The sequence below is a fragment of the Protomyctophum parallelum genome (assembly GCF_964188405.1).
Source record: "Protomyctophum parallelum genome assembly, chromosome: 17".
NCBI lineage: Eukaryota > Metazoa > Chordata > Actinopteri > Myctophiformes > Myctophidae > Protomyctophum > Protomyctophum parallelum.
In genome coordinates, this window is record NC_139719.1 from 7,150,541 (window position 1) to 7,174,139 (window position 23,599).

General features: G+C 43.0%; 1 protein-coding gene across 1 annotated transcript in view; it reads left to right on the forward strand.

The window, feature by feature from the left end:
* The first annotated feature begins 15,376 nt into the window (after positions 1 to 15,376).
* The window catches only part of ngfrb (nerve growth factor receptor b), a 37,170-nt gene continuing 28,947 nt past the window's right edge, over positions 15,377 to 23,599 (forward strand). The window contains exon 1 of the mRNA XM_083787051.1: positions 15,377 to 15,798. Within this exon, the coding sequence (XP_083643177.1) occupies positions 15,745 to 15,798 (54 nt within the window). The 5' untranslated portion in view covers positions 15,377 to 15,744. The remainder of the gene's footprint in view (positions 15,799 to 23,599) is intronic.

The following is a 23,599-nucleotide window of genomic DNA, read 5'->3' on the forward strand; positions in this document are numbered from 1 at the left end:
ACTTTACAAACAGTTCTCCAGTCTGTGTCTCCATAATCGAATATGAATTTCAGAACAATAACTCAAACTGAAATTAATTTAATTATTGATTCATAAATATCTAGATCTACAAGATCCCATAGACTACGGGGACCGTTACTGCAACAAAAGATCCAATTGCCCATGGCAAAAATGCAAATAAAAAGCTGCGGATTTTGGAAGAACCAGTTCCCTCACTCCCTGCATATCATTCCCTACCAGCCAAGTTGCGGATAGACTAGACTAGTATCCGCCCTGAGACTGGGAGATCGGGGTTTGATTCCCCCGGCCAGGTCATACCAAAGACTATAAAAATGGTACACAATTCCTCCATGCTTGGTACTCGGCATCAAAGGTCGAATTGGGTAAGTCCCTATGACAGTGTCATTTCCAGGGAGTGTACTGACCGGGCACCCATTTTGGTGTTGGCATCATGTTATGCTTTAGCTATTGAAAAATAGCAGATCTACAAGCTCATAGTGCGCCACCGAGTGGCGCGCTACGAGCTTGTAGGTCTGCTATTTTTGAAAAATCTAAGAACGACTGACATTTTTTAGAATCTGATCTCAGGTCAGAATGGGTTAATCAGACCAGTGTGTGTCCAGTGGAAACCTCGTATGAATCTGATCTCAGGTCAGAATGGGTTAATGCACATCAAGCCGCGACGGCCACACGCTATACAGAAACAGCTACGTAGCTCCTGACCTATAGACCGATTCCGTACCGGTTTCATGGTCGCAGCCTACGTATTTCCTGTAGGCGGACTCGACGTAGCTGCGGGGGTAAAACCCTCACCAGGCGCATCTCTTCCACTACAGTGAACGGCAGAGTGACTGATGTTAGTTTGCCTCAAACTTTACTCCTTTACCTGCTTTTTTACTAACACTAACATTACAAAGATGCCCAGAACATCGAGATGAACCTGTGTAGTTTATGGCTGCTCCAACAGTAGTGGCAACATAACAAATAAAATAAAACGGAATGTCTAATATCCACCGCGATGGCTGAGACCAGAGCCATTGAGTAATGGTTGAGACAAAGCAGTGAAGAATCCTGCAAGATACATAATTTCAGTCTTACCCAATACCCAATCTTTCTGTTTTATGAACACAAGGCTGCTGTATTTTATACCTCATACTAAGCATTTAAAGTATGAGGTATAAAGTACAGCAGCCTTGTGTTAATAAAACATAAATATTTGGTATTGGGTAAGACTGGCGTTATGTATCTTTCACTGCTTTGTCTCAACCATTACTCAATGGCTCTGGTCTCCGCCATCGCGGTGGATATTAGACATTCCGTTTTTATTTTATTTTTATGTTGCCACTACTGTTGGAGCAGCCATAAACTACAAAGGTTCATCTCGATGTTCTGGGCATCTTTGTAATGTTAGTGTTAGTAAAAAATCAGGTAAAGGAGTAAAGTTTGAGGCAAACTAACATCAGTCACTCTGCCGTTCACTGTAGTGGAAGAGGTGCGCCTGGTGAGGGTTTTGCTCCCGCAGCTATGTCGAGTCCGCCTACAGGAAATACGTAGGCTGCGACCATGAAACCGGTACGGAATCGGTCTATAGGTCACATGGCCATTGAGGAGACAAACACATGAGGACAAACTGACAGAGCTTTGCTCATTTAAAAGCAGACTAGGATTCATTTAATATTAGGATAACAAAGAAAGGTTTAAGAAAATAAGACACTGTATTGATCCAAGCACCGTGTTTACACTAGAGATCTGGTTTAAAATGGTTAAGAAATATAGGTTAGAAGAGGATATAAATATTTTCAAATGGATGGCGTTTGATAGTTCATTTAAACCTGCAGGGCATGATAAGGGATTTAACCCATTCTGACCTGAGATCAGATTCATACCAGGTTTCCGCCGGACACACACTGGTCCTGATGAACCCATTGAGACCTGAGATCAGATTCTAAAAATGTCAGTCGCTCTTCGATTTTTCAAAAATAGCAGACCTACAAGCTCGTATCGCGCCACTCGGTGGCGCGATATGAGCTTGTAGATCTGCTATTTTTAAATAGCTAAAGCATAACATGATGCTGACACCAAAATGGGTGCCCGTTCAGAATGGGTTAAAATATGGAGAGGAATGACAGCCTGGTGTGTTTTGGAGAAAAATGGGGCATTGGAAAGTTTCACAGATCTGAGTGTTAAATACATAACATAAACATGATTTCTTCAGGTATCTTCAACTAAGGGATTATTATACTAAGGAAATCAAAGGGAGGCCCTCCATAGAAGTGAATGGTATTGTCCAAATTATTAAAAATATATACAATATATATATATAGGGGGAAAAGATTCAAATTATATCAGCAATATATACAACTTTGATGAGTGGCAGTCATTCAACGGAATATATTAAAAGGAAATGGGAAGCAGAACTAAACATAGAAATCACAGAAAAAGATTGGATACATATGTGGAAAATGCACCAATCATCTACCAATTCACGGATATGGAGGGAATTCTCTTGGGAAAATCTAAGCAAAAATCAAGAGCAAACTGGATACAATGTTGGAGGGGTTGTGGAGATGTAAATGTGGATCACTCACATGTGCTTTGGAAATGTCCCAAAAATTGAGGATGTTTGGAAAATGATACATACAAAAGATGTTGGGATATGAGGTGCCTATGAAGTGTGAAGTTTTGTATCTAGGAAACTTGATGGGGGGAAAGATACGAGGAGAGGATAGATATCTGGTAAACATTGTATTGGCGGCAGGAAAGAAATCTATAACAAGAAAATGGGGACAGATAGAACCTCCAACACAGGGACAATGGGAGGAGTTGATTCAGGAGATACATCTCATGGAGAAACTGAGACTGCAGGAAGAACAGATGGAGGACAAATGGTCCAAATGGACAGTATTTGGGACGGAACAGATAGAATAAGGGAATGGGATGTAACATGCAAAGTTTTTAAACGCAATGTCAACTTCATTTTAATTTTAATTTAATTATTTCATGTTTGTTTGTACTATATGTGTTTTTCTTCCTTTTGTTATTGTTTATTAAGTGACTTCAAAAGGATCAAAGGCAGGGATTTGACACTGATATTTGAGCCCTAATTGGCACATCTCTGTTGTGTATATTGTGTGCATGATACTGGAATGTGGTCTGTACAGCAAGAGATTATTTTGAGAACATTCTGGTAAACATTACTTTGGGTGTGGCTCTATTAAGGGTATTAAGGTAATGTGCTACCACGCTCTGTGACTGGTTCTATACAATGAACAAGTTGTTTTGGCACACATTGGACATGGCAGTTGCCACCACCTGCCTTTGGTGTTGAGTGACTTGTGAATGTTAACATTAAATCATTTTAAAAAGCCATTAAAGATTCTTACAGGACACCGCAACATCCTAAGTTAATCTACAGTCGTTTTTTTTTTTAAGATTGTACAAATAGAAGAATTCTTTGCACAGTTCAATTAAAACGGCAAAGGATTTTGCAGTGTAAGGGACTGTTGGGAATTCATGCCCCTTCGTTTTATGAGATACACACGTTACACCTGGTTGTACCCAATGCCAAGAGTATCCATTGTACCCATCTGTCAGAGTATTAAGTACAGCTTGGAGTTCAGTCTATGATGTCAGCTTATTCAATTATCTGTTGGCTCTATTTTTGTGTGACACTGATATACGACAAAGTATAAAACAGGGCTTGGATAGTGGATAGATTGAGCCTGCGCTGGCCATGCATAGTGGATGGTGTGAATGTGCTGTGAATGTTGTTTCCTCTGTACAGAGAGGACAGAGCAGTGTGTTATCTCTGCTATAATGGAAACTGTTAGTGAACTATCAGTGAGCTCCACGTGCTTCTCCCTTCACACAACACTATCTGGACTGAAACAGAGACAGAAGACCGAGAGCAGGTCTAATCCCTCTGTGTGTGTGTGTGTGTGTGTGTGTGTGTGTGTGTGTGTGTGTGTGTGCGTGTGTGTGTGTGCGTGCGTGTGCGTGTGTGCGTATTTATGTGTTTATAATATCAAAGTAGCAAAGTGGTTCTTAGCCACATGAAGCCCAGATTATTTTCGCAGATAAGTAAGGGCCACCCTGTGACAAATACACCTGATAATGATTGTGGTTCTAAAAATTCCAAAATTGTAAAAATAGACTATCAACAAGCGACAATAATGAAAGTGAATAACATGTATAATTTCAGTTCAAACAGATTCCCTTAGATGGAACCCGCAAGGCACACGAAAGAGGGGAAGGCCGAAGAACACCTGGCGCAGGGACCTTGAGACTGACATCAAGCAGTGTGGACTGACATGGAAACAGCTGGAAAAGAAGGCCCAGGATAGAGGACTCTGGCGGACTGTAGTCAACGGCCTATGCTCCATGAAAAGGAGCGATAGGCATAAAAGTAAGTAAGCCACACAGTCACACGGATTCGCAAAAAAAGGTCGAGCAGGGAGTAAAAGCTATGAGAATTCAGAGAAAACTATATTTTCATCATGGTGTTCTTAGTGTCTGTCAGCTACTACAAAATTGAGACAATTCCATCCTGACTCATGTTACGATTAATCCTTGGGGGCAAATTCACCTCAAACATGAGTCTTTGAAGCCAAATCCCACACTTCTTGCTGGGTCCATGAATGGAATGTGATAACCTGTAAGAGAAGATGAAAGTATCTTTACAAAGTAGCAGGGCAGAATCGGTGGCAGTTAAACGGAAAATGAGGAGGCCCAATGTACAGAACAATCACTATCTTGAAACACAAGGGGTAAAGATTACAACGCTAATCAGCCATGAGAGAACAAGACAGCAGGGGGCAGCATTGTACTTTTCTTATTAGTAGCATTGTGGGATATCCACCAGCTGGCTTCATGTCATGTGTTTTTCTCGCCCCCCCCTATAGTACCGAAAAAGAAAACTTCTGAGAAATCGGATTACATGTAAAAAAGAAATGGTATTTACCGTATTTCTGATTATCATTGATTCTGATTCTCTGTCCCTCATTATTCCAATTAGTTCAGGACTGTTGATGATTTTCTGGCACATTGTGTTTTCCTTCATAAAACATGAAAACCATATAAAATACATTCATATGTTTTTACTAAAGCTAAATGAACTGCAGACTTCGTTCTAATGTAGGCCTACTAACATTTTTTTTTTTTTTAAATGAAATGAAATTTGCTCATGCTTGGTCTTGCTCAATGAACCATCCTGCATCCTGGTAATATCCAAGAGAAGTGTGTGTGTGTGTGTGTGTGTGTGTGTGTGTGTGTGTGTGTGTGTGTGTGTGTGTGTGTGTGTGTGTGTGTGTGTGTGTATCAATTTCTGTACAATACGTGTACACAAGTATACACATATTTGTTTGAATCTCTGAGCATGCACAACAGCCTGTATACGTGTCTGACTCTGTGTAGTATGGGGTTTCACTTGAACAATGTGAATTGAACAATGTGGACCCTGTTGTAAACAAGTGTAATGCTTAATTGGGTCGTCCACTCACAGTTGACAGTCTTTGTATTGAGTTTGTGCTTAAAATGTACTGTAAATTCTACAAACTGTTAATAAATATTTCAATCAATCAATCAATCAATCAATTCAATCAATCAAAAGTGTGTTCATGTGTTTGCCCCATGTCGTCCACACGCCAGCATCAGGGTTGCCATGCCCGCTTATTATATAAGCAACTTTGGGCTTGTTCTTCTGTAAAGTTACTTTAATATTGGTAGTTGCGGGTTGCATTTTTTGGGGGGCTTGTTTCTAAAGTGTAGTTGCTTATTTGGGCTTGCTTAAGTTGCTAATGTTATCTAAATCAGCAGACCGCCATGTGAAAATATGTCGTGCCAGGGACCCCCGTACCATATTTGTGTTGTTAAAATGTTTTAAAATATCTTCTACATGTCACTTTTTTCAAGATTTCTTTTGAAAATAGCAGATCTACAATAGCAGATCGGCTGATAACCGATAAGCCCATATATATGTGTGACCAGATTTGACTGAGAGCGTGCCATCGTGCAACCTCCAGCTTTTCACCAGAGGAGAAAAACTGAATTTATTTATTCAACTCGCTGTTTTCTGCAAGACATTACTCTATAACTAAGGCATACATTACTCTATAACAGGGGTTTTCAACTGAGTATGAACCAGGGACCACCACCCTGACTGAGAATCAACCTGGGGACCACCACCCTGACTGAAAATCAACCTGGGGACCATTGTTGTGTTGGGAGGGGGGATATGGTCGTGGTGTGGGGGAAAGAAATTAACCTTCCATATTAAACTCATGTTGCTGTTCATTGTAACTTATTCTATGACTCAGTAAGCAGAGACTTGCGATTCATTATGGGCACATTTCCTTATAATGGTGACTCAACCAGGCAATCCCGTACGGTTTCGCTTGAGATTCTAACTCACTTTTCTGTGGAAGTTCTTGACATCCGTCTTCCCAGTAACTGACAACATCGATGCGTCATCATTGTCACCAGATTATTTACTGCATTGTTTCTCAACTTGTGGTCAATACAATAAATTCAAATACGAATCTTCACTTTCCTACATTACTAAATGCATGGTCAGGGACCACATGCAACACCTTCACGGACCACCAGTGGTCCACGGACCACCTGTTGAAAACCCATGCTCTATAAGCCATATCTCCAAAACTGGTGTGTTTTTGTAGAATGGTTGCTTATTTCTCTCCCAAGATCTGGCAACACTGCCCAGCATCCGTCTGTGCATAATGGCTTGCATTGAGCCTAGGGCTCACCAATGCCAACATGTCAAACTGAACTACGTCTGGGCACATCTGATCAATGCAAATGACTGTTCACCCCAAATAAGCCCCTTCATTGTCTGTCCTCATTAGGGCAACACTACAAGTACAAAACAACACGTTTCTTCTCATTGATTCATCATTCAGGGAAGAGAATCTTTTAAAACACACGCAAATGTGCATGTAAACTGATGTTCACACACACCCAGATGCAGACAGACAAGACAGACACACACAAAGTCACAAACACGCAGCCACACATCCTTTGGCTGCTGATATTCACATAAGAGATATGTATTGTTGTATAGCTCACACAAGAAATGAAAAGGAGGACTATGGGTGAGCTGTTATTGGTGGGTAAATAATGTAAATATTGGTTCCAGAGAATGAATGACAGGCGGACCGACGGACAGAGAGAGATCCATTGCGCAGTAGGCCTAGCCTATATCCCTTATAGGTGTGAGAGGTGGTGACTGTGAAACTAAGCCAACTATAAGTGTGGCCCATTTAATGCCTAACTTAATTGATCTTTAAGCTAACAGGTTGCATCAGCTTAACCTACTTAACTTATTCGCTTTCTGTGGGCAGATTTGGAAATCAGACACTGCTTAGTAAGACAAAGTGGCAGTTAGCCGACCCGTGCACTCAGATCCACACACATACATGACAGAAATATAGACAAAGTGACTGGCAGATGTGGACTGGACGCGCGCGCGCGCGCACACGCACGCACACACACACACACACACACACACACACACACACACACACACACACACACACACACACACACACACACACACACACACACACACACACACACACACACACACACACACACACACACACACACACACACACACACACACACACACACACACACACACACACACACACACACACACACACACACACACACACACACACACACACACACACACACACACACACACACACACACACACACACACACACACACACACCATCTGTCATCAGTAAATGAACAGGGAAACGGAGGTCCAGGAAACATCCACTGTCCCATCTCAGGTTCCAAACGATACAAAACTCTGTTGCAGGTGGCCAGCCCTAAGGACAAAGTGTGTGTGTGTGTGTGTGTGTGTGTGTGTGTGTGTGTGTGTGCGCGTGCGTGCGTGTGCGCCGCGCAGTAAAGCAGGTCTACCTGCCTCTGTGCTGTATGTGTCTTGTATTATAAATGTTCTTGTTGGAGTGTAATTCCATGCAAGCATATTTTTACGACAGGCACACGTCTCTCAGTGCCAGTATTGTTTCTGCTATAACAGAAATCGAGCTAGGTTTCCATTCTTCTCCCTCAGTCTGAAGTGGAGACCACCTGTCAATCATGTGACATGGGCAGCAATAGACTATAGTACCGCTGCAGGCAATGTGATCCAACATCTCCTAGCTAGCTTCCCGTCTAATGTACTGTAATAGATGGAAGGGGCATCGTGTGAGTGGGAGAAGAAAGCCCTTAGATTACTCTGAGAGCACTCACAGCAATAACTGACCTGAGAGTGATATCGTGCTGTCTACAAGGAAAACTTTCAAACTACACAACTTAGTGCTGGGCGAAATGGACGAAATCTAACATTACCATATTATTATTTTTTTTACCAAATACCTCGATAATACGGTTGTAACAATAATATCCATGTTCTTTTAAATTTCTCAAAAATAAAGAAAAAAATAGCGAAATTATAACACGTTTGCACTGTTTTTGAGCATAATTGACAAATTGTTTAAGTACAATGCACAATATACATACAGTATAGCACTACTATAAGTCTATAAACCCAATTAAAGTGGTGATAAGTAGTAAGAGAGTTATTAACATTGATGATTTTACAGTGAATGTGAGGACTATAATAGCCTACTGTATAGCCAATAGCCATATTACAGATCAACAAATATGCTTCATGTAGATAATTGATTGATTGGTTTAATTGTACTGCGGTCCATTTTGTGCAGTATCTTGGCGTATCTTGGAGAGGTCAGCCAGATGGTCACAGTCCCTCTATCTTCCTATGGGACCCACACATCTGTGATCCATGTCCATCAACCCCTCTCTCTCTCCTTCTGTCCATCCCTCGCTTCATCGACCAGCTATATGTGTGCCCCATTTTCTGCCCAATGTTAAGTGAGGGGCAAAGGGTGTGATTATGATATACAAATAAATTAGGGGAGGTTTGAGATTAGGTAGGCATCATATCACTGCAATTCTTACATTTTTACACTGGCTCTGTTCGACTCTTCTGATCTTCTGTGCTACATCATGAACCATCCAGACTTCTTGGGTAATCTTGGACAGGTGTGCTTTCTGAACGCCAAAGGAGAAGCAGCAATCAGTTTTTAAGCATCACATTAAAACTGTTAAAACTTCTTTTAAAGCAAAGCTAATAAGATTTATATTTTAATTATATCTTATTTTCCTATTTTCCCATTTCAGAAAGAAATGATGTTCCTTGTACTTTTGTACCTTTTGTATTCCTCTCAGAACATAGGTCATTGATGAATTGTCTCCACCCTCGACCGTCTTGGAGCAATCCTTTCCAGCTGTTTCCATATCAATCCCTTCTGAAATATACAACCGTGAGCCTAAAACAAGATCATATTGGACTTTGAGAAAATACGATGAATTCATAGTGCTCCAATGAGTGGTCAGTGAAGTCAGGAGACCTGGGAAAAGGTGAGGTTTCAGAGATTTTAAAATGCATTTTAAACCCTTTTGGTGTTTTCAGAATTATTTTAAACTTTAGCTATAGGCCTATTGAAAAATAGCAGATCTACAAGCACTGCGTGCCGCACTACGAGCTTGTAGATCTGCTATTTTTGAAAAATCGTGAAAATGTGGCGCACATCTTTGACTATATATTCTTTCAGAGCAAACGTTTTAACTCAAATTTGCTTCTGGGGGGTCCGTCCCTGCATGAACAACATATTTTCAGATGGGGGTCCGCGGCCAAATACAGATAATTCTGGGGGTCCTTGATCCATCCATTCATCCATCTTCAACCGATTATCCGTAGTCTGTCTACGGGGTCTCCTCCCACTGACATAGAAACATAGGTTTTTCAGAAAACTGTCAGGATTCATGGTGCGTTCAGACGGGCAGATGAAACGATGCAAAAATGTGTTGCGAGTTGATTTGGAGCAGCTACATGCATCATTTCGTCTTTGCAACGTCACGTCTCTGGCCTCCATTGACAATGAATGGTAGACTGCATTGTTTCATCATGCCCGTGTGAACACAACATTAGAAGCAATTTTTGTAGAATCGGCCTCAGGTCTAAATGGGTTACATTTGGGAACTAGAAAAAGTGCCCTTCTGGGCACAGGTCTCCACCAGGATTCTTCCTCAGCCTAGTGGGAATATGCGTGCACAGTTTCATCGCAATCGGACGCTGCGTTGAGGAGTTGTGGCAATTTGTACAAAGTGGGCTACTCCTGAAAACTGTAGGAGCCAATCGTGGCCAATCAGGATGGAATATAAGAAATCAAACAAACCTGTCTTGATACATGACTATGGAGATCATGTGTACCGATTTGCGTGAAATTTGGATAAAATCTGAAGGAGTAATAATAGAAAATGTGTTTTACATATGTCGGCCTCCTGGTGGCGCTATAAAGAGCAGATTCCAGACAAAGGTTTTTCCTTGGCCTCTAGGGAGTTGGCATACAAAGTTATCCACAGATCCGTGCAGTTAGAGGTAAAAACACTTTTCGGCCAGTTATAGCGCCACCTTGAGGCTGAGTTGAAATTGTTCATGTGGCATTTCGTCCTCGGCCTAGTGGGAATGTGGGTGCACAATTTCACGGAAATCACGCGATGTGTTCATGATTTGCAGCATTTTGTTTGAAACTGAGCACTCCTGTGAACTTTGGAAGCCAATCTTAACCAATCAGGATGGAGTGTGAGAAATCTGAAAGACCCGTTTCGTTGAATGGCTCTAGAGAGACTGTGTACCAACTTGCGTGATGTTTGGACAAAATCTGTAGGTGTATTGTGCAAAAACTTGTTTTGCACAAAGCGGCCTCCTGGTGGCGCTATAACAGGCCGTTCTGGAAAGTTTGGGTTGATCGTTGGCATCCAGGGAGTGTGTGTGCAAAATTTGGCATCGACCGGGTTAACGGTGGCCGAGATTAGCTGCTCACGGACACACGGACGGACGGACACACACACACACGGACGGACGGAGTGCAAAACATACTCTCCCCCCATGCCTTCGGCCTGGTGGAGACAACAACAGTACACAACATCCTATATAAAAAATGTTTAGGTACATGATACATCCATAATCCAATCCAATACAATCCATACAATCCAATCACAGTATAAGCTACTTTTAAAACAAAAGTCCAGCAGACCTCACTCATCCCCAAGCAGAGACGGATTCAAATTCTGAATGAATTGAAAGAATGGACCCCATATCCGACTTAATATTTCTAGGAAATTGTGGAAAATATGCCCCCACAAAATCGGCAACTACCCACACATACCTGAGGAAAATAGGGACGCAAATAACTGAGACGCAAATAACTGGGCTATAGCCTACCCAAAAAAAATCACCGTCACCTTGTCATATCTTATAGCTTTGGCTGAACTGATGCCGCACTGAGAGAGAGAGAGAGTGAGAGAGAGAGAGAGAGAGAGAGAGAGAGAGAGAGAGAGAGAGAGAGAGAGACAGAGAGACAGAGAGAGAGAGACAGAGAGAGTCATTACATCCAGTCTGTGTACTTCTCCAGCTGTGACCTGTTTGACCTCAGCAAAGAGAATCATCTATAATGGTCTCTGTAGTCTCTCATAGGATTCACCATCTTTTGTATACCTCTGTGTGGAGCAACTCTGTCTCTCCTCCTCTCCTCTCCCACTAAAGCATACAGCATACATACACACTCTCACGCACATGCAGCACACTGCTGCTGGAGACCTCCGACTGTTTCTTAAATGCTTACCGTGATAAACATACACATGCACACACACGCCTTGCTCAGCCCCTCCCAGACCTGAGTGTGTGTGTGTGTGTGTGTGTGTGTGTGTGTGTGTGTGTGTGTGCGTACGTACGTACATATTATGTGTGCTGTGCTACTGTATTTCATTAAATTCCTCCTACCAGCATCATGCCATTACTCTGACACACGCACACACACACACACACACACACACACACACACACACACACACACACACACACACACACACACACACACACACACACACACACACACACACACACACACACACACACACACACACACACACACACACACACACACACACAAAGTTTTCGTTTATACAGTAAAGAAAAGATACCATCCCAAATGTATATCCCCTGGTGTATATGTGTCTAATGCATACAGTATAGTCAGTCTGAATGGGTGTATCTAAACTGATTCATGATTTCTGCCCAATTCTGCCTAAAATGTTAAACATGATGGAGACATAAACAGTGGTGTATAAAGTACCTGAGAGTCATACTTGAGTTAAAGTACAGATGTCTTACTTGAACGATATGTTTTACTCCAGTAAACGTTTAAATCCTAAGAAAGAAAATCACATGGGTGTGTTGAAACTAAAGTATAGCTCACGTTATACAGTATGCACTTTGTGAGGGTATACCTACCCTATAGGGACACGGGGAGAACATGCAAACTCCACACAGAAAGGCCCTTTCGCCAACCCCGTCTCGGGTATATGGGCACTGATGACGCGGAGGAGGAAACACGCCAGCACCCACAGCGTCCCGAGCAGGAATCGAACCCAGGACCTTCTAGCTGTGAGGCACTACCGACAGCACTACCAAATGTGCCACCGTGGCCCCGAACTACTGCTTTAGAAGGCACTTGTACAATCAGCCTCAGGTCTTCATGGGAAGACGGATTTTAAGGACATACCACAGAGAGAGAGAGAGAGAGAGAGAGAGACAGAGAGAGAGAGAGTGAACGCAGGGGTATGGCAGGGATACGGCAGCTGCCATACCTTGGCTCCAGCGGAACAATACAATTTACTTATTTACTTACTTATTAAAATAAATCTGTATGTATAATGAATGTCTCTTTGACTATCTGTGTTGATTATTCTGTTATTAAATTACAGTAAAATAGCTGCAAATGCAAATTTGAACAAAACGATCGTTTTCACAAGGTATTATTATATTGCCCACAACATGCATTTCCCGTATCTCAACATAATATGTTGAGATACGGGAAATGCATGATACGGGAAATTGCGCACCTGCTGCTCGCCCCTGGAATATACCATATTATGGTATATTCCAGGGGCGAGCAGCAGGTGCGCAATTTCAACATTCTGTGAGGCAGAGAGAGTGAGATTGTTTTTACATTGTGCTGCTGTCAGTAGGCTAAAACCTAAAATGAAAACGAAACGACTACTACATCCCTTTCTTGGGAAAAAGAAACTGCTACTGCCCCAGCAGCAGAAGAACACTGTGACAGTGAGTCAGTGACGAGTTTGCCTTGGAAACCCAGACGTTATTATTTATTGACGACTTACAATTTACAATTTACAATTTAGGCATTTAGCAGACGCTCTTAATCCAGAGCGACTTACATTTAGGCAAGAACAAAAGCATGGGAATACATCACATAAAAGCATTTATCATGAAACATGCGTAAGCTAAGAAGGTAACAGTGGAATATCTATATGATGAAACTATACATACACTATACATAATAAACTATACATATTCACTACTATGCTATACATATGTACTATGGCGTGCTATGACTATATACAATACAATTATAGTGCTGTCTACATAACATGCTATAAGTCTGTGTCAAATGCTATCTAAGCCAACAGAAATGCTATCTAAGGGGTTAGGGTAAGTGCTATGGGCCATGATGGAGTCTGAAAAGGTGGGTTTTCAGGCTACGGCGGAAGATTGGGAGTGATGCTGCAGTTCTGACTGCAATGGGAAGTGCATTCCACAGTTTTGGAGCCAGAAGGGAGAAGAGTTTGGGACGTGTGGAGCGTTGTCCCGGCGTTTACCGACTTGGTTTATTGACCCCCCAGATAGCCTCTAGCCCCCAGATAACACCACCACCAGCAGCGTACAGGTAAAAAAAAAGTGCCCTTCTGGGCACAGGTCTCCACCAGGATGAGCAGATGTGAAGAATTCCAGGCAAAGGTTTTTCCTTGGCCTCTAGGGAGTTGGCATACAAAGTTATCCACAGATCCGTGCAGTTAGAGGTGAAAACAGTTTTCGGCCAGTTATAGCGCCACCTTGAGGCTGAGTTGAAATTGTTCATGTGGCATTTCGTCCTCGGCCTAGTGGGAATGTGGGTGCACAATTTCACGGAAATCACGCGATGTGTTCATGATTTGCAGCATTTTGTTTGAAACTGAGCACTCCTGTGAACTTTGGAAGCCAATCTTAACCAATCAGGATGGAGTCTGAGAAATCTGAAAGACTGGTTTCATTGAATGGCTCTAGAGAGACTGTGTACCTATTGGCGTGATGTTTGGACGAAATCTGTAGGTGTACTGTGCAAAAACTTGTTTTGCACCAAGCGGCCTCCTGGTGGCGCTATAACAGGCCGTTCTGGAAAGTTTGGGGCAGAGGTTCATCGTTGGCATCCAGGGAGTGTGTGTGCAAAATTTGGCATCGACCGGGTTAACGGTGGCCGAGATTAGCTGCTCACGGACACACGGACGGACACACGGACGGACGGACACACACACACACGGACGGACGGACGGACGGAGTGCAAAACATACTCTCCCCCCATGCCTTCGGCCTGGTGGAGACAATTATTCAGTTATTTTCTGTTGGGTATAGGAAACTGTTGGTATTGTGTGCTGGCATCCTCAGGGTGTAAAACAAGTTCAGTTCAACACCATGGGAGAGAGGATACCGGTACCTATTCAACCTTTCAACGAACATAAAGTAGACCGCAGACGCAGACTGGCTGATATCAGCCCCACGTACTTGAAGTAAAGGGGCCAGACGGAGCTAAAGGGCGAAGATTTATATTACACACTTAATGTATCTTGGCTGCAGTGGCTGAGACAGTGATGACACTACATTGTAGGCTATTCCGCATGGAGAAGTTGTGGATACTTTTAGAAATCCGACTTTGGTCCTGCAGTTAGGATGTTTTTTGTCTGACACATTGGCAAAACAGAAGCCCCATTTCCCTATAATCTCCCTCAGTCTATATCCAATATAGTGTCTCTAATGATAGAATAATTAAATAAACAAGCTATTGAACAGACCAGCAATGATGCTCATCTGAATCGGAAAGGGGAGCATGTGTCTTGTGTGTCACTCGATTTGTGTGTGTGTGTGTGTGTGTGTGTGTGTGTGTGTGTGTGTGTGTGTGTGAGTGAGAGAGTTACCGTGTGTGCGTGTGTCAGTGTGTGTGTGTGTGTGTGTGTGTGTGTGTGTGTGTGTGTGTGTGTGCGTGTGTGTGTGTGCGTGCGTGTGTGTGCGCGTGTGTGTGTTATTATTAATCACGTTTGTGCGTGTTCTTCATGGGAGTGGGCGTGGAGGAGAGGAACTCGAGCGTTTCCTTAGCCCTGAGAGACGGTGAGAGGCAGCGCGGTGTCATATATGAGACGGGAGTCCAGAGGAGAGCATCAACTCAGAGCTCCGTGCGTCCTTTTTTCGCTCATCTGCGCTCCGAGCAGAGCTGCTGTTGCGCGCACAAGTCAAGTCAGTCAGTAGTCCAAAAATGCGCGAATCTCAGCGAGTCAGCTATCTGTTTTGAGACGATATTATTCTCCGGTGACTCGGAAAACGGACAGAGCTATTTCAATCTCGGAGACACGCAGTTTTTAAAGAAGAGTTTTTAGTTGAAGGCTTTTACTTTGCCGGCGAAAAAGAGGGATACAAATAATGCAGCGATGACAACTGAGTCTATTTGCCCTCGAAATAAATAAGTCCCGCAAATTCTCGTTATTTCGTCGGTTCGTTGACCTCCTGGGAATAATTGGGAGATGCAAAGGAGAAACGGGATGAAGTCCCTTTTCATAACAGTGTTACTTGGAGCGGTGAGTAGGCTATCCTTCCGTGCAATTTTCTAAACACTTGACCTCTTTGAATATTTCTGATAGTTGTTTATGAAACTCGGGACGACCTATAACGATTCCAGAGGTTCCGACTATAGTACTTCCGAGCTACACCTGCGCCTTTGCGCGTTCAGCCAGCCAGAGCGGAGCAATATCCTGACCTGACAAACTGACTGTGATTTTGCGAGAAAGTTTGAGGTGTTCAGTTCCATGGATTGGATTCCTTCGTGAATCGACGTTGGGGTGAAACTTTAAAAGAACCACACGCGCAACGAAAGTAGCCTAGCCTACATAATTATATAATAAGCCAATAAAGCAGAAATTAGTACTGTTGTAAAACAAAATGTTTGACTGAGGAACTGTAACCCCTGCTTGCACTTGTCTTAGCCTACAGCACGGGTTTCATAATGCATATCCTGCCTATATTTCCCTATGCAGCAGACAGAACGTTTCCATAGCTGCATATTGCTCAGTAGTTCCACCCTTCATGTGAACCCACTGACAACGATGAACGGGCAATAACAATGCCACGGTGGCCTACATGCAAGAGGTCAGCCATATAGGCCTTGGTATATATATAGGCTATGATTCTAAGTAATTAAACTAATAGCAAATGACTATACCATCACATTTGGTATACTTGAATGCAAATGTTGTATATCTGATACCCTTTTTATTTCTTATATTTTACCCAAATGTTGCAGGAACGTGCAACATGCTTCACATGCACACACATTCTCATTTCTCACCCAGGTTACGGTTGTGAACGTCCACTCCAACCTCAGTCTGATACTGTTGGCCACTGTGCAAGTGCCTTGCTCAAGAGCACGTAAACAATGGGTTTTGAGGAGGTATAGGGTTGATGCTCATGCACTTTGCCTGGACCCTGCAGGCCACAAGCTTGCTCGTTTAATCTTTAAGCCACCATATTTGCCTCTATGTGCCCTATATGTAATTATATTTTAATTTATTTCACTACAGCCACAGCTGGAGCCAAATGGAGCCTTACATTATGTTGCAGGATCCCAGGGAATCATATATAAATGGTGGTCATAGACCACACAATACACAAATAAGTAAATGCATACACCAATAAATAAATAAAAGGTTTATACTGTACTATACTGTACATCAAGCAATGCATCACACAAGGCATGCATCCGATCTTAGGAGGACATGGGGTCGCACAAGAGAGCACTAGGGCAGCCGAGATTTACTGTAATCATTTATCATTGCAACTTCTCTTCCACAATTCCATGCGGGCTGTATCTGGTCTGTCTTACGTTTGACAGGCTATAGTCTGGGTCTCGGTTTTGGAACAGGCTGCATCACTGATACAGTTATAATGTGACAGCTGCACCCACTGATGGCTATATGCAACCTCTGCTGCCTCAGCACTGAGTACATGCAATATTTATACAGCCTTCTATCTCCTCCATGCACCTCTCACTCGCTCGCACGCACGCACGCACGCACGCACGCACACACACACACACACACACACACACACACACACACACACACCCACGCCTTTCACACCCTCGTTTGGTCTCTTTCTCACTTTCTACAGTATCTCTTCTATCTATGCAAACACCCCCCCTTCTACTTTATAGGGGATGATGAGTCAGCTTTAGGTTGGGATGTCCATTATTCTACTGTCATTGCCACAAGCGTTCCCGCAGCAGTTCAGGAGCCATCCCTGAACAGTAGTCTTTAAATGAAGCCCAGCTTTGGTGGTTTGGCTGCGGCAGTAGAACTGGAATGAAGCCTTAATGGCTTTAACAAGCGCTGACAGCCGAGGTCCAGAGGTTAAGTGCATCTAACTGAAAACTGACTGAGCACTAGTAAGATCATTTGAAACCTCACATCATGTGCCCACATGTAATTCAGAATGGTTTGTGTGTGCGTGTGCGTGTGTGTGTGAGTGCGTGCGTGCGTGCGTGGGGGGGGTGCTCGCACACAGTGTGCTAATGTGGTGTGTTGAGGCATGTGTGGGCTGTTGTGTGGACTGGTTTGTAGATGACATGATAGGCAATTAAGGCAAGATTTATTTGTACTAGTGCATTGCCCGTTCAGGGCATGGCCGCTGTTCGGAATCGGTGGCCCTTCGGGACGGGACGTTTGTGGAGAACTGCTCATCCAATTGACTTAACAGATTCCAGGAATGTATAGATGGTGTAGGAGCCATATGAGGCATGTTGTTATTTTGTGATTTGATGACGTCGCTGCAGGGCTTGGTCAAGGCCAAGGTTGCCGAGGTATTTAACCAGGTCCCTAATCAGGCGCAAGTGTTGCTGATGGGAGAGGCAGACTGTGTTCAGGAGGTCTGGTTGTACGTCGTGACTATTTATTTTGCCTTATTTATTTATGTATGCTAAAGTTTTGGACAATAGCTACAGAGAATAAAGCATTTTTTATTATGTTTGATTTTTATTTGAGCACATGTCTAAACCTTTCCGTCTGTGGGCAACCAGTAGTGTGAAGTATAGGACGTGACACTACAGAACAGATTGATATGCATTTGAAGGTGCTTTACATACAATATTACATTTGAAGCCAAAAACGGCTTTAAAGTCATAAAACCAATATAGTCACCAACATTATCCCCCTCATGATCATCTTGTTCTTCACTTTTGGGCTTCGGCGAGCCGAACTGACGGCACGCAAATATTGTACAAATAATCTTGGCACTCGCATCTAAAAAGACAATTACAAGAATGACAAGTCGAGCCGCAACTTGCGTGTCAAGCATCGTTGTCCCACCACGCTGTGCGTAATTGCTTGAATCCAATTACCTGCCTATTCATCGACATGCACAACAACTTTAACCCATTCTGAACGGGCACCCATTTTGGTGTTGGCATCATGTTATGCTTTAGCTATTGAAAAAATAGCAGATCTACAAGCTCATATCGCGCCACCGAGTGGCGCGATATGAGCTTGTAGGTCTGCTATTTTTGAAAAATCGAAGAGCGACTGACATTTTTAGAATCTGATCTCAGGTCAGAATGGGTTCATCAGACCAGTGTGTGTCCGGCGGAAACCTCGTATGAATCTGATCTTTATTTTTTTTATTTTTTTTATAGATATTTTTTTTGCGGCTTACGCCTTTTATTGATTTTTGAAGGGACAGACAGTAGGCTGACAGGAAACGGGAGAGAGATGGGGGGATGACATGCAGTAAAGGCCGTGTCGGGTCCGGGAGTCGAACCCGCGGCACACTGCGACTGGATTACCAGTCCGGTGCCCAGACCGTTACGCTACGGCCTGGGCCTGAATCTGATCTCAGGTCAGAATGGGTTAATATGGAGGCACCTTGTTTTGGGCTTCTTCAGCCTCCAACACGTCTCAATGCTGCTCCCACACCCCAAGCAAAGGAATCAATAAGCTGCAGACTAGATGCAAACGAAGAAAGTGAACTATGATGCCAACCACCGGTATTGGAGAGTTATTTCAAAAGTATTTTAACTGTGAGAGTTCCAATACAGGTCCACATGGACCTGCAAAGGGTCCATTTGGTTACATTTGTACACTTGTAGAGTTAAATAACCCTTTTACACACTTTTGTACAGCCGGATCCTGAGTTAATGGACTCCTGGGCTTCTGGGCGCGAGACGGCCCCAATGTGAAGTAGCACAGTGAATGAATACAGGAATGACCTGTATATGCTGGCAGCATATCCAGTCATTGGAGTATGTTGTCTGTTTAGTAGGCTACTACTACTTTTCAACCACAACTAATGTGGTTAATGTGGTCTACTGATGTGACATCAGTATAATGGGTTTTGGAACAGACGACATGAGTAAAAAACCACATACAATTACTTATTATTTCATCATGTGGCATGGGAAATGTACTTGTGTCATCAGCATCAATGATTAAAGGGATCTAGGAAAGACATGTTATGACAAACCACAAATAATAAAGACTTCTCCAGCCAAGAAAAATAAAGAATTTAAGTCTCAGGCATACTCCTGTATGTGAGTAGGCCTACTGTAGGCCTACAGTAGGCCGACATGACACATGAAAGTGCTGCCATCAGTATTTTAAAAGTCAGATAAATATTTTTTGCATTACTGTTTGCAGGTTGCTTTGCGCTTGATCAGGGCTCTGACAGAACCAGGGTAAAAAGCGTCGCTGGATCTCAAGCCCAGAGCTTTGAGACACCTCAGGTGCTTGCCTGTCGACACAAAAGCACAAACAGTCTGTTGCTGGGGTGGTGTGTGTCCTTCATAATCATTTTAGCTCTCTTCAAACAGCTGCTGTCATGCAGGAACTGGTGTGCTCCCTGTGCTGCCCCCCACCCCATTTCCCCTCACTGTATATGTATCTTTTCCCTTTTTGCTTCCTATATGATGAATTCCTGTTCTGTTCTTTAGCTACATAGAAGTGTCTATTTGTATGTCTCTAAATGTTTTGATGAATTGAACAATGTGGACCCTGTTGTAAACAAGTGTAATGCTTAATTGGGTCGTCCACTCACAGTTAACAGTCTTTGACTCTTTGTATTGAGTTTGTGCTTAAAATGTACTGTAAACTCTACAAACTGTTAATAAATATTTCAATCAATCAATCAATGAATGTGCCACTTTCCGCAGGGCTGCAGCCTGCAGTCCTGGGAGGAAAAGGCCCCGGTCAGGATGCTCTGGGACGTAGCACAGTATAAGTTATTCAGGACCTTCTCTGAGACTTTGAATTGTCTTGGCTGCCTTTCTTTGCCACAGTCTCTTTCTTTGCGCTTTCCAAGTTAGAACCTCAGAGCAATGTGATGCAAGACTTGTGCGGTCTAGCCAACGCCAACTCGGGACTTCTGAATCGCTGCCCAAGTTCACACTCTCCTATCTAGCATAACGTCAGTGATGTGCCCACACTGAGGTACTTAAAACCCATTCTGAACGGGCACCCATTTTGGTGTCAGCATCATGTCATGCTTTAGCTATTGAAAAATAGCAGATCTACAAGCTCATATCGCGCCACCGAGTGGCGCGATACGAGCTTGTAGGTCTGCTATTTTTGAAAAATCGAAGAACGACTGACATTTTTAGAATCTGATCTCAGGTCAGAATGGGTTAATCAGACCAGTGTGTGTCTGGCGGAAACCTCGTATGAATCTGATCTCAGGTCAGAATGGGTTAAAACGTCTCAGTGCTCACCCTCACCACTGGGTGAGGGGGATGTAGGACTTCTACACAGGACTTCTCCTGTAGGACATCTCCTCAGTTTTTCTGATGTTCAAGAAGAGGTGGTTGTCCTGGCTCCACCTCACTCAGGTAGGCTCTCTTGTCGCTGTTTGAGTCAAGTTGCTTCTGACCACACAGTAGTGGTTTTACATGCAGTACAGCACACAACCCTGTGTGGCTGTGAGGGTTTTACACATGTGAGTGCCCAGTCTGCCCACCCAGACCACCTCAGTCCACTAGTTTGATATCTAGCCTGGTGGGGAGTATGGTGTTAAAGGCAGGACTGAAGACTAAATGACAGGCTAACATAACACCCTTCCCTGTTGTCGAGGTGGGAGAGGGTCAATTTTAAGCTTTTGAGCTTATTCCAGTGTGCAGACCTTATTTTCTTTTCTATCATTTACCTTGGGCCGGCAACTGCCGTTTAGTTAGTGGATGTGTGTGCTCTATTGTATTTTTCTGTTTTTTCTTTAGGTGGGAGAGGGTTCATCTGTTCTGTTGGGATGTAGGCAACCTGCGATGGTGCAAGGTGCTGGGGAGAGAGGAGCAGATATAGGGCCCTGTTTTCGTCAATGCCTTACTAATTATCCCTAAATGTCTTTGCCTTTTTTGTATTTTAAAAACAAATTTGAATAGTTCAAAGAGCCGATCTACACGCTCAATGTGTCGATCGGCTAGTTGAAGAATTTTTAAATGTTTTTCAAAATATAAAAAAATAAGTTTAGGGATAAAAGGGGTATGAAAGGCACTGACGAAAATAGGGCCCATAATCTTTAACTAGCGTCTCAAAGCACTTCATGACCACTGAGGCCAGCACTACAGGGCGGTAGTCCTCCAGGCCAACTGGGGATGCAGTCTTGGGCAGAGATCAATATGGTGGTGAACACTGGCAGCAGGAGATCCGGACTTGCCGGACGATTCCCTGATGCTCACCCCTTTCAACACAACTATTCAAAAACTAAAAGTAATGCATATCACTTTGAGTTGAGGTGCTGGGTTGGAAAGTGACATAAGAAAAATAATAAGCCAACCTGCACACTCATCTGATCCAATGTAATGTATTGACAACATTTCGAGCCAAGGCTATTCATCGGGTCAAACCCGAAGAGCTGTAGATCAGCTATTAAAATCATTTCTGTGAACTCGCTGACGTCATTACCGGTGCTACGTTGGAACAATTCAAGGCACTCAAGGCACCCTGCCGAGAAAGTTCTGCATCCGCGCTCCAATACCCATTACTCACTTGGTAAGGTGTGTCTGCCAGAAAGAGAATGACAAGGAAAATAAACGCTACATATGAAGTGTATCATTGTCTGTTCATAGTCTCTTCATGCTGCAGTATTACCTACTGTACTGGACATTGATCAGCTAAAACAGCCAATGAATGGTATCACAACATATTATGTTAGATATTAGTTACTAGCATGGGGCATACTGATGTGAATAGTAATATTTTTATAACCCATTCTGACCTGAGATCAGATTCATACGAGGTTTCCACTGGACACACACTGGTCTGATTAACCCATTCTGACCTGAGATCAGATTCAAAAAATGTCAGTCGTTCTTCGATTTAAAATAAAATAGCAGACCTACAAGCTCGTAGCGCGCCACTCGGTGGCGCGCTATGAGCTTGTAGATCTGCTATTTTTCAATAGCTAAAGCATAACATGATGCCGACACCACACACACACACACACACACACACACACACACACACACACACACACACACACACCCATGCATACATCCATCCAAACCATGCACAGCACATACATGCACATACACAAAGGCACACGCCAGTTGACAGCTGACTCAGAGTAGCCTGAGGGGAAACTTGCTGTGTTGTGGAAAGCCTCCTGTCAGCTGCATTCCAAACACACCTGAGTCCTGACGATTTATGTCGGACACGCCTCCGTTTCAGAAGCCCCTTTCCCCCCATGGAACTGTGCCAAAGTTAAGATAGTTTATGAACATTTTCTGACACTCTCAGTACTGTTAAACAGCACTTAAAGTATTGAAAAACTGAAAACAAATGGATGGCCAGTTTGGCCACCCATGGGTACCATATTCCAAATATGTTACACTATTTCTACACAAGAATTAACACCAAAATAGGGTCCCCATCAAATGAAATCTAAGCAAATAATTTAAATAAAGGGGTCTGTATCGGGAAAGAACAAACCAAACAAAAAAACATGAAACTATTTTGTGTACAGTACCTGATCTCACTGAGGAATGCACTGACCAACAGAACTCATAAATCGTGGCCTAAAAGGACCACTCTACACGTTTCTGATTCTGAAGTGAACAGAACACTGTTCAGGTTGCCAGTGATGGTTTTAAGGGTTTGCTTAGGAATTTTAACAGTCACATAATGCATATTTAATATCAAAAGACCATGAAAGGACTAGGATGTAGGAGAGTATATCTTTGGTGAGGCATAATGTTAATGTTTGTACAAGGTCTCTGATCACACAAACCTGGTCTAGCTTAGGTACATGCATGTTTACACAATGCCAAGTTGCGAACATACTATACATACCAAAACATTCTCCTGTCAGCTGCTAAGATATACTGTAGTACTCAGTATGTCAACTTTT